Here is a 12,662-nt window from a genome sequence, read left to right on the forward strand (position 1 = left end):
AGTGTCTGATGGCGGTGGTTGGTGTGTGCGCGGGTGTGAGTAAGCGAAAGAGAAAGTGTGTGTGGCTGTGGCAGATTGTGAGGTGTAAATTGTATGTTAGGTTGTTAAGTGTGTAAATAGTTTGTGTTGTTTTATAAGGGGACTCTGTTCATTAAAGAACATCAAAAGTCAAAGTCTCTCTCTCTCTCTCTCTCTCTCTCTCTCTCTCTCTCTCTCTCTCTCTCTCTCTCTCTCTCTCCTCTCCTCTCTCTCTCTCTCTCTCTCTCTCTCGTTCATCCAAGATGGAGTTCCCAGCTGATGCCATCCTGGGGGGCCTGCAGCGCTTCCAGCTGTACAATAACTCAGTGTTCCAGCATAACTTCAGTGGGGTCTACAATGACACCGATGCCTTCCTGCCCACCGGGGTGAAGGTCACCATCGTGGTCGTCTACATGATCGTATGTGTTGTTGGACTTGTGGGCAACTGCCTGGTCATGTACGTCATTATAAGGTAAGAGGGCTTCAAGTGTGTGTGCGTGTGTGTGTGTGTGTGTGTGTGTGTGTGTGTGTGTAAAGGATTTCAAGTGCACGCACAAACACACACGCATACGTACACACAGTATGCATGTGTGTTTGTGTGCACATGTGCATGCATGCTGGCTTAGTTGATATTTTCGCTTGGCAGGACCAAATGTAATACATTTAATTCCAGCTTTTACTCTTCCTGTCACTCACTTTCAGGCGCTCTCTCCCTTCCCTTCTCTCCTAGTATGGGGATAATTTAATGAGAATTAAACCAAAACTCAGATTCTAATGAGGGGGCTAGATTTGGTGTGAAGAAATAGTCTATATTCATTGTGCTCTCTGCATATACTCACTCTCTCTCTCTCTCTCTCTCTCTCTCTCTCTCTCTCTCTCTCTCTCTCTCTCTCTCTCTCTCTCTCTCTCTCTCTCTCTCTCTCTCTCTCTCTCTCTCTCTCTCTCTCTCTCCTTAGTGTGATGTAGTGAAAATAGAATCGTTAGCTTCAACTGGGTGAGACAAGCTGTCTCAGAACACAAATACTTAGGAGTGCACCGAGATTCAAACCTCAGCTTCAAAACCCACATAAAAAGGGTCTGCTTAATAAAGTAAAGTTTACTTTGGCAAATTTCAGGTTTACCAGAGACTTCCTATCAACTGAGGCAGCAAAGACGTACTTCCACTCAGTGGTTGTTTCCTACACACACTCTGCAGCATTAAAACCACTGGACTCATTGTACACACAAGCACTCAAAACCTTGGACAAGGAGCCATTCACTTTTCATCATTGCCATATTCTAAGAAAAGTATAATCTACTTATTTGGGAAAACCTCATGTCTGCCTAGTTTATAAGATCATGTATGGTTTAGCTTCTCCTCTGTCCAGCCTCATCAACCTCAACAAATCTACCACAAACAGAGCTACGAGAGGTACAGCTAGAGAGGACTGCGCCATCTCACTCAAGACAACTGCATTTAGTCAAGCCGGCTTCTCCTTTAGAGCATCACATCAATGCAAATGAGTACCACAATCAGTTAGAGTCCCCATCCTATGATCCATTTAAGTGTAGACAGGAGGCAGAGCTGGAGGTGGCAGCGTTGAAGATGCTAAGATTTTCATTGGGAGTGATTAAAAATGACAGGCTTTAGGAATGATTATATTAAAGAGGGACCGCTCAGGTTGGGCGGTTTGGAGACAAAGCAAGAGAGACAAGATTGAAATGGTTTGGACATGTGTGGAGCAGAGATGCTGGGTATATTGCGAGAAGGATGCTGAATATGGAGCTGCCAGGGAAGAGGAAAAGAGGAAGGCCAAAGAGGAGTTTTATGGATGTGGTGAGGGAAGACATGCAGGTGGCTGGTGTGATAACAGTACATACAAAATGGTTGGATTTATTTGACAATGTTCAGCGTTCATTTGAATGACAGCCTGCAGAAAGAAGCCGTTTTTTTATCTGGTTGTTTTGGGGTACAGTGCTCTGTAGCACATACCAGATGGAAGGAGTTGGAACAGGTTGTGACCCGAGTGTGATGGGTCTGCAGTGATGTTGCCTGCCCGTTTCCTGAGTCTGGAGGTGTGTAAGTCCTGAATGGAGGGCAGGTTGGCACCGATGATTTCCTCTGCAGACCTAACTGTCTGTTGTAATCTGAGTGTGTGTTGGTGTGTGTGTGTGTTGTTTTTATGGGTCATCTCATCGTCGGCGGTCACTCGTGGTCGAGTATGATCGTCCTCCATCTGGGTCCCTCTGGGTCCTCAGTTGGGTGTAGAGGCTGATCCTGGAGCCGCATAATGGGAGGACGCCTGCACATGACAGCTTGTTACATGGAGTGACTGATGCACCTGCAGCCACTACACGGACCTTGGCCGGGGTTGGCCAGAGTCCAATGGCATGGAAAACCGTGACGATTGGGGACCACCCTCTGTTGCAGCCTTCATCTGCCTTCACTGCCGTTGTGACCTGGAGACATCTTCTGCCAGTTCTGCCATTGAGGTCTTTGTCGGATCTTTGTTGGATCACACTTCATCTGGAATCTCCCCCTTGACTTATCTGCCTTGGGTGACCCTACCAGGAGCCAAGCTCCGCACGGCATAGCTCTTGGGATCATTGGTACATGCAAGCTTCTCCACCACGGCAAGGTGACGATCCAGGAGAAGTTTTATGGGCAAGAATTTACAATAAAAGTGCATTAATTAACATGAGCTAGTACATTAATAAGCATTAACAGTTAATTAACAGTTAACTAACCCTATTAACATTAATTAATATAATTATAAGCACTAACTAACCCTAACCCTATTAAGTAACTGTTAACAAATTTATCTTGTTGACATTTATTAAGGGTTTACAGGTAAATTAAGGTACTAACTAATATTAGTTAATGATTAATACCATCAATAAATGATTAATAGACACATTAGTTAACTGTTAATTAACTGTTAGTTAATGCTTATTACTCGTTAGTTAACATATCCTTGTTGGAAAGTGTATGAACTTTCTGACTGACAGAGCTGGGCATGTCCACAGACACAGCTTGACTGGTGAATTGCAGTGTGTGCTTGTGCTTATTCACACACACACACACACACACACACACACACACACACACACACACACACACACACACACACACACACACACACACACACATGTGACCTTAACATAAAAACCCTGAAGTGAAAAGTTCTCAACTCTGGGCCCTCAGGGACCCCACAGTACTGCCTGTTTTTTATTCTACAAGAGAGTCTTATTATGATTATCTGTTGTGTCAGGTGTCCAAGACTTCTAATCTGGGAGTATTTAGACTTGGAGCAAGAAGTGAACATATCTAACAACCTGGCAGAAGAGCAAACCAATAGCACGGGGTTGTCCTTCTGACCCGTGTTAAGAACGAGGTATATGGCACTCTGCTCCCCCACCCTTAAGGCTAAATCTTTGGTGGGCCCACACCATGCCAAATAAATGGCAAAAACAGACCCTCATTTTTGTCAGATCCACTCTGTCCATCCACCTTTTAGATGCCTGTCTCAAAACAGTTTCTTTCCTATGGTTTGTGAGTCTGCACAAAATGACTGGTAATCTATCCATGTGTTTTTGGTGTGTGTGTGTGTGTGTGTGTGTGTGTGTGTGTATGTTTGTGTGTGTGTGTGAGCAAATATCAGAGAAAGAAAGAGAGTGTCTTTGTTTGCTATGCTATTTGCATATATGCTTAATGATCACCGTGTTGGGCAACTTCCTAGTCATCTATAATCTATGTCATTATGAACTGAGAAGGATTTTAGTGTGTGTGTGTGTGTGTGTGTGTGTGTGTGTGTGTGTGTTTATGTGTGTGTGCATGTTTTTTTCGCTTAAAGGATGTGTTTGTATTACACTGTACTGATATTTAGTATATCAATACAGTGCACTGCACTGTGCACTATGCAACGATATATTGTATTATTTCTTTTTTTTTCTTTTTCCTCCCCCCCCCCTTTTCTCCCCAATTGTACATGGCTAATTACCCCAGTCATCTAAGCCATCCCGGTCTCTACCCCACCTCCCTCTGCCAATCCGGGGAGGGCTGCAGACTATCATATGCCTCCTCTGACACATGTGGAGTCGCCAGCCGCTTCTTTTCACCTGACAGTGAGGAGTTTTGCCGGGGGGGGGGGGTGTAGCACATGGGAAGATCATGCTATTCCCCCTAGTTCCCCCTCCCCCCTGAACAGGCACCCTGACCGACCAGAGGAGGTGCTAGTGCAGCGACCAGGGCGCATACCGACATCCAGCTTCCTACCCACAGACATGGCCAATTGTGTCTGTAGGGACGCCCGACCAAGCCGGAGGTAACACAGGGATTGAAACTGTCAATCCCTGTGTTGGTAGGCAACGGAATAGACCACTACGCCCCTCTATTGTCTTATTTCAAACCAGCTGAATGTATCTGTGTGCCATTGTGGGGGAAGTGGCTTCAGTCAGAACGTGTCTCAAGCTAATTAGGCTGGCTTCAGACAGCTGCACCTGCACCAGACCAGACCCCAGTCTGTTTTCATCTCTTTTGTCCATTTTCGCTGGCTTCATGGCCCGTCCATCAACCCCGGCTCTTCAAATAGATGTTAATAAATCAAATTCTAATCAATTCATAAACTTACACTTCCTGTATGTCACTCCTAAATGCCTTAAATGTAGAAATGCTGAATCACCCGAGAGTCTTAAAAATTAGAATTTTCCATTTGGCATTCTGTATTTAAGAGACAGATTTCGTTTAAGGAACAGGGATCAACTGAAGTATCTAGACCGGTGGAGGTAGTTGTTTTACAGAAGCCAATGTTCTTACATGTCAGCCAATCAGACAAAATGGCTTAGTTATATTCCTGTTTGTATGCACAAGTTAGAGACCCTGGTTGTATTTAAAGTACAAACAGTTTTGCACTGCAATTCTTGATATGATAGGGTGTGGCTAGGAGAAAGGCAGAACAAGAGAGTAGCGAGAGGTAGATGAGAAGAGAGACAGACGTTACAGTAAAAGAGATAGCATGATGTTAAAAGAGATGTAAGTTGAGTCAAAATGTACTGATTCATGTTTTTCCATGGAAGTTTGTCATTTCACTGGTTGGAAGCAGCATAGTATCAGTCACACCATTCATACCATACTTACTGACCTGCTTGCATGTTGGATGAAAAGGTAGGTGAAAGGATGTATGGATATATGGATAGATGATGGATGGATTGATGGGTGGTAGGATGGATGAATAGGTGGATGGATGGATGGGTGGCTGGAAGTTTGTATGGATGGATGGATGGATGGATGCAGGATGTAGGGGGGTTTGGAAAACAGAAATGTGCCACCTCTATTTTGTGTTCCTGTTAACTGTGGGAACATTAGTTGTGTTCTGTGGTGGATGCCAGAGTCCCTGGAATGATGGAGAGATTGAAATGATAATAAAAAAGGAAGGGCTCTGACACACACACACACACACACACACACACACACACACACACACACACACACACACACACACACACACACACACACACACACACACACACAAGGACACGCAGACACTACCAACAAAATGCACCTTAACACATGACAACATACACACAGATCTACACTAACATGTACACACACACATACACACACACACACACACACACACCAAACTCAACACACATATATATATTCATGTCCGCACACAATTCCCCCAGTGAATGTATGCAACTGTGCGAAAATAAGGTCCCGAGAGGTTTACTTATAGATTATAGTTGAATCTATGAATCTTCACTGAGAGAGAGAGAGAGAGAGAGTTGATTAAAGGTTTAACACAAATTAACATCATCCCATCAATTCATTATGAAAACAAAACATAAAAAGCTCAAATTTAAAAAATGATTAAAATCAAAGACTGCGGCACGGTGGCGCAGTGGTTAAACATTAATTCATTGTCCATCAAATAGCATCATTATAATACCACTGATGTACAAACACAATCATGCTATTCATTAATTTATGAAAATTAAAATCAATTAACATTCTGGCTTTTACAAGAGAGGTGAACACAGGCATTATTTCTTCACACAGTTTCATTCTATCTTGTTCTTTCTGGTAATGTTAGGGCTCGGTCTGTTGACCAACCTGGCAACCAGCAATGAGAGCGGGGGATGGGCGCGTCTGAAACACCTGCAGCCTACCTACTCGTTAACCACTCTAGTATAAGTTTGTTTGCTTTCCAGAACTCGTCGCGAGTTCGTCCTGAACAGTCCCGTGAGTAAATTCTTCGTCTCGAGTTTTGTGACATTTCTGTGTCTCCCGGTGGAGTACAGATTGTAGTATTCTCCGTGTTTTTGCTTGTTTGATTATTCCCTTGTGTCAGTTCTCCTTGAGAGCTTGTTCGGAGAAGAACTCTCTTTGTGTTTTCCCCATTGGATTTTCCCATCGTGATTTTCTAGTTGAGATCAAGTTTTTGATATTCTAATTTCCCCTCTCTCACTGTGGATCTTATTACTCGGTTGGACTTCTACCTTAAAGGAGCAGTTTGTGTTTTTTTCCCTTTCGGACTTTAAAGGAGCAGTTTGTGTTTTTTTTTTCCCTTTCGGACTTTAAAGGAGCAGTTTACGTTTTTTCCCTTTCGGACTTTAAAGGAGCAGTTTACGTTTTTTCCTTTTCGGATTAAGGGGGCAGTTTACGTTTTCCCATTTTTAAGAAGCTATTCTCAAGTTCCGCCTGAAGCGCCTCCCCCTTCTGTCCAGGCCCGGCCGGCTCTCCTCTACGAGTCCTGCCAGGTTGGTGCTTTACTTTGTCTTGTGTTGTCGCTATTGGGTTCGTTCTACAAACCTTAACAGGTAATGTGTGTATATACACTCACTGGCCACTTTATTAGGTACACCTTGCTAGTACCGGGTTGGACCCCCTTTTGCCTTCAGAACTGCCTTAATCCTTCGTGGCATAGATTCAACAAGGTACTGGAAACATTCCTCAGAGAGTTTGGTCCATATTGACATGATAGCGTCACGCAGTTGCTGCAGATTTGTCGGCTGCACATCCATGATGCGAATCTCCCGGTCCACCACATCCCAAAGGTGCTCTATTGGATTGAGATCTGGTGACTGTGGAGGCCATTTGAGTACAGTGAACTCATTGTCATGTTCAAGAAACCAGTTTAAGATGATTCGAGCTTTATGACATGGCGCGTTATCCTGCTGGAAGTAGCCATCAGAAGATGGGAACACTGTGGTCATAAAGGGATGGACATGGTCAGCAACAATACTCAGGTAGGCTGTGGCGTTGACACGATGCTCAATTGGTACTAAGGGGCCCAAAGTGTGCCAAGAAAATATCCCCCACACCATTACACCACCACCACCAGCCTGAACCGTTGATACAAGGCAGGATGGATCCATGCTTTCATGTTGTTGACGCCAAATTCTGACCCTACCATCCGAATGTCGCAGCAGAAATCGAGACTCATCAGACCAGGCAACGTTTTTCCAATCTTCTATTGTCCAATTTTGGTGAGCCTGTGCGAGTTGTAGCCTTAGTTTCCTGTTCTTAGCTGACAGGAGTGGCACCCGGTGTGGTCTTCTGCTGCTGTAACCCATCTGCCTCAAGGTTTCGACGTGCTGTGCGTTCAGAGATGCTCTTCTGCATACCTCGGTTGTAATGAGTGGTTATTTGAGTTACTGTTGCCTTTCTATCAGCTCGAACCAGTCTGGCCATTCTCCTCTGACCTCTGGCATCAACAAGGCATTTTCGCCCACAGAACTGCCGCTCACTGGATATTTTCTCTTTTTCAGACCATTCTCTGTAAACCCTAGAGATGGTTGTGCGTGAAAATCCCAGTAGATCAGCAGTTTCTAAAATACTCAGACCAGCCTGTCTGGGACCAACAACCATGCCACGTTCAAAGTCACTTAAATCACCTTTCTTCCCCATTCTGATGCTCGGTTTGAACTGCAGCAGGTCGTCTTGACCATGTCTACATGCCTAAATGCATTGAGTTGCTGCCATGTGATTGGCTGATTAGAAATTTGCGTTGACGAGCAGTTGGACACGTGTGCCTAATAAAGTGGCCGGTGAGTGTGTATATATATATATATATATATATATATATCTCCATCCATTATCCAAGCCACTTATCCCAATCGGGATTGCGGAATGCTGGAGCCTATCCCAACAGTCATTGGGCGGCAGGCGGGAAGACTCCCTGGACAGGCCACCAAGGCCATCACAAGGCTGACACATTCACCCACACACACATTAACATTCACACTCTATTTAGTCTGGAAGTCAAAATACATATCCCATCTACTAGAACATATCCCAAAACCCACAGTAAAACAGGAAGACCAACAAACCAGTTTCCAACTGTCAGTGATTCACTTTTTCTCCAGTTTACCTTTGCAGCAGAAATAAAACTAAAGTCAATCACAATTTTGTCAACAATATTAATTTCAAATCGGCTTGTAATCGGGACTGTGACATCATCAGCATAAGCAGATAAAACGTGAGCAGTATTAAAACCTGGTAAAACCAAAGCATCAATACAGGACCTCATTTTGTGTAACGGATTCAATAGATAATGCATAGAGCATTCCAGATAGAGAACAGCCTTATCTAGCACCTCTGTGTACTGTGAAGGGAACACCCAGCACCCCATTTATCTTCAATACACTCTGAATGTCTCGGCACAAAACCTTGATCATAGTGATGAGATTTGGGCTGAGATTAAACCACTCCAAAACCTTCCAGAGATAAAGGTGCTCAACCCTGTCAAATGATTTTCGTTGGTCTAATGAGATGAGACCAAAGAACTAGAGAAATCCAAAACATCCCCAATTAGTTGTTGTCTATGATGGACCTACCAGGCACAGAGTAAGTCTGGTCCAGATGAACATCCATCATGTGTTTCAATTAGTTAGCGAGAGCCTTGGACAAGATTTTATAATCTGAACAGAGGAGGGAGACTGGGCGCCGGGTTTTGATGTCCTGAAGGTCTCCTTTCTTTGGCAGCAGAGTAATGACTGCTCTCCTACAACTTAGATGCAGAGTCAGATTTTCAAAACTTTCCTTGCAAACCTCCATAAGGTCTCGGCCAACTTCATCCCAGAAGGTGTTATAAAATTCCACTAGAAGGCCATCAATGCCTGGGGCTTGTCTTCCATTCATTCCTGCAGGGTTGCATACAGCTCCTCTAAAACCAGTAGCTCCTTCAGTTCAGGATGATCATCTCTGGAAACTGTGGGCAAACTCTCACAGAAACACTCAAACAGCCATTCATTCTCCACATACTCTGTTTTGTACAGCTCAGAGTAGAACTGCACTGTCCGTCTTCCGTGAGGTACTGTGAGGTCTTCTCCATCAGCTGACCTAAGGCATGGATGTACCTGCTCTGCCCATTCTTCTTCTCCAAAGAAAATTTTGGATGGAGCATTCATCTGATTGATGCTCTGGAAATGTGACCGAGTCAGTACTCCCAGAGCTTTAGTGCCTAGTAGGTCCACTAACAAAGCTTTTTTTTTCTTTTGGATTTGAGAGCTTCAATATGCCCTCAATTTCCTGTGGACCCAATTAAATCTTGAAGTCCCACTATCTCAATCTCTAAGCTCTCAATGATCTAGTAATGTTTCGTGTGACATTCAGAGTGTATTGCTAACATAGCTGTTTGATTTTAACCTGCCCACAGTTCCACCACTGTCTCGAAGAATCACAGCTGTTCTTTTCAGACTTATGAACCCTCTGAAAAACCTGAAAACATCTTTGAAGTTAGCATCACACAGTAGATTGGTGTTGAAATGCCAGTATCCACTCCGTTTTTGTTTTGTTTTTTACTTCTGTAATCAAAGCACTGCAGACTACTAAAGAGTAAATCACTAAAATGTACAGGGGAAATGCTACACATCTTAGAAATGTTAAAATAATATTTGAAACAATAAAACCTATATAGGCTAGTCAGGGAAATAAAAATTTCTCTTGTATGAGCCCAAGTGTACTGTCTGTCTTCACTGTGCAACCTTCTCCAGATGTCCATGAAGTAATGTGTTTTTATTACATTATTAATTGCTCTTTGAGAGGCAGCATGAGGTTCAACATGATTCATGTCTAAAGAATAATTTTGAGTACACTTAAAATCAACTTCTAAAAACAAAAAAATCCTCTGAGCTACAACTAGACCAAGTATCATTTAAAGTATTTATAAACTGGATTATCTGAGTTGACATTTGGAGCACATACACTGATAAAATTGAGTGTGAAACACCCAAACTTGGCTCTGACCACCATCAGCTTTCCCTCTATCACTTCATTAAGTTCATAAGAAATTGGCAGGAACTTTTTGGAGAAGATAACAGCTACCCCTCCATTCACTGAGGTTAAAGAGTTTAAAATGACTTCCCCGTCCCACTCTGACATTTCATCAGTTTCACTGGACCTGCCACAGTGTATTTCCTGGACAAACATCACATCAACACTTTTCAGATTCATCAGTTCATATAGCTGCATCCTTTTACTGCTGTCTCTAGCTCCATTTAAATTCAATGAGTCAATTTTAAAATCATTCATTGAGAAAAAAAATAAATAAAAAGGAACAGACAGCACATATGGGCTGATAAAAATAAAACCATAGTTTGATTCGTCTCCATCTTCTTCAATCAGCTCAGACCTTCACTATTTTCTTTCTCTGATCTATCTGTAAATTTCCTGCTCAGTAAAAAAAAACATTTTCCTTTAATCTTCATTTTTGATCTGACCGAGTTAAGAAAAGTCCCTTTAGCTGCAAAGTAATTTTACACGTTCACTACTTTTGCATTCTTTGTTTTTTTGTAGGAAGAGGTGTGGACTCTAGTCACATGACTTGGACTCGAGTCAGACTTGGGTCACAATTTTGATGACTTTAGACTCGACTTGACAAAATCTAAAAAGACTTCCAACTCGACTTTGACTTCAACACCAGTGACTCTTGACTTCGCTTGGACATGAGGCTTTTGACTTGAAAAGACTTGATAGCGTCCCCCAAGCCAACGATTAAAAATTGTTATTGTAAACTACCAATAAGAGACGTCAGCCCCTTGCTAACGGGTCTGACCCTTTAGCCGAGCGGTTAGTGATGTCGCCTTGTGGTGCAGTACACTACGTATCGAATCCCGCACCGGGCAAGAAAATAACCGGTTACACTGGTGGCAGCGGTGGGATCCGCAAGTGTGCAGATCCTCAGAAGTCTCTTCGGAGCGCGGAATAACAAAGCGCGAGGGCGCGTTTTCGGGGAGGGTGACGACTGTAAACTACTAATAAGACACGTTAGTCCCGAGCCAATGGGTCCGACTATTTAGCCGAGCGGTTAGTGACGCCGCCTTGTGGTGCTATACACCCGTATCGAATCCCGCACCGGGCAAGAAAATAACCGGTAACATTATTTTAAAAATGTGCCGTGAATCAATTCATCTCCTCTCCTTTTCTGAATCGGCTATTCACTTCCAGCGACTCGACACTTCGTTTCCCTGATCCACCTTGTTTGAAACATCCAATCACGTTGCGCGAACCACGAACTAATAAAAACGTGACAAGTCACAGAAGACGCCGGAGCCAGTGTTGGACGGTAGCCTACCAAAAAGAAAATGACGCCAAAAAAATCATTTCGTTTGCATATAAAAACTTAACAGCTGTGAATAAAAAACGGATGGCAGTATGCTAAACGTGCGGGTCAAAAGTAACGGACGGAGACGCAACAACTTCAAACGTCGTTCGTCATTTGACGCCGCACAACGAACGGTAAGTCAAGGCTAATGCTTAACAGCTAAGTAAACTTTACTAGCTAGCTAACTTAGTTAAATCAATGAGCCATTGACACAGTCAGAGCGGTAACGTGATCATTGCATTTAATATTTATACACGGCTGGCTAGGCAGTTGTTAATCATTATCTTTTCGTATAAAATCAATAAACAATCAGCAATGACGAACGTTAGCTCGCTATCGGTCACTGATGGCGGCCAGCAGTAGCCTAACGTACTGCTGCTCCTAAAAAACATTGACGTAACGTTACGTAACGTTACTGTAGCCACACGCAGAGATGGAGAGAGTTGTGAGCGAAGAAAGGGGAAATATGTACTCGCACTCGAATTTGGCCCTACCATGCTTTGGAATAAACAATATGCAAAGATGCCTTGTCATTGCAATACAATTTTTTTATACCCCAAAACTGATAAAGGGTTAAGGTAGGCTAGTTAGTTGAACCGGGGTCTGATATGGATCATGTGCCATAGGCTGTATATACAGGACAGGCCGAAGTTAAATATAATTATTGATCCAAGTAGGAAGACTGTTGGTTATTGTTATTCGACCTTTAAAATGGATATGGAGATCATTATTCACTTTTTTTAGAATATACTCCTGAACTGGTTTTCTCAAGCGGCTCTCAAATTTATCTAGTTGTAAAAGTAACCCTGATTCTGAATACTGATAAGATTGATATAAATTAGATTATGTTTTGCCAACAAGTTGATTATTAAATTAATAATATGAGAGTAATAAAGAATAGTTTAATCTACAATTCATATTGGGCTATAAGGCATATTCTGACATCTGTGTAATGTGCTTACCTCTTACATATTTGAAGAATACCAGATGAACAAAAGCATCACAAATGAACTACAACAGCCTTCAATCTCACAGTTCATGGAGAACCGTGTAGGG

The 12,662-nt window shown here is 42.9% G+C and overlaps 1 protein-coding gene across 1 annotated transcript in view; it reads left to right on the plus strand.

The window, feature by feature from the left end:
• Positions 1-281: 281 nt before the first annotated feature.
• oprl1 (opiate receptor-like 1) overlaps positions 282-12,662 on the plus strand; it is a 145,910-nt gene continuing 133,529 nt past the window's right edge. Inside the window, 1 exon segment of the mRNA XM_056273251.1 lies at positions 282-490. Within this exon segment, the coding sequence (XP_056129226.1) occupies positions 282-490 (209 nt within the window).

The sequence above is a fragment of the Lampris incognitus genome, chromosome 2 (genome assembly GCF_029633865.1).
Source record: "Lampris incognitus isolate fLamInc1 chromosome 2, fLamInc1.hap2, whole genome shotgun sequence".
Lineage (NCBI taxonomy): Eukaryota > Metazoa > Chordata > Actinopteri > Lampriformes > Lampridae > Lampris > Lampris incognitus.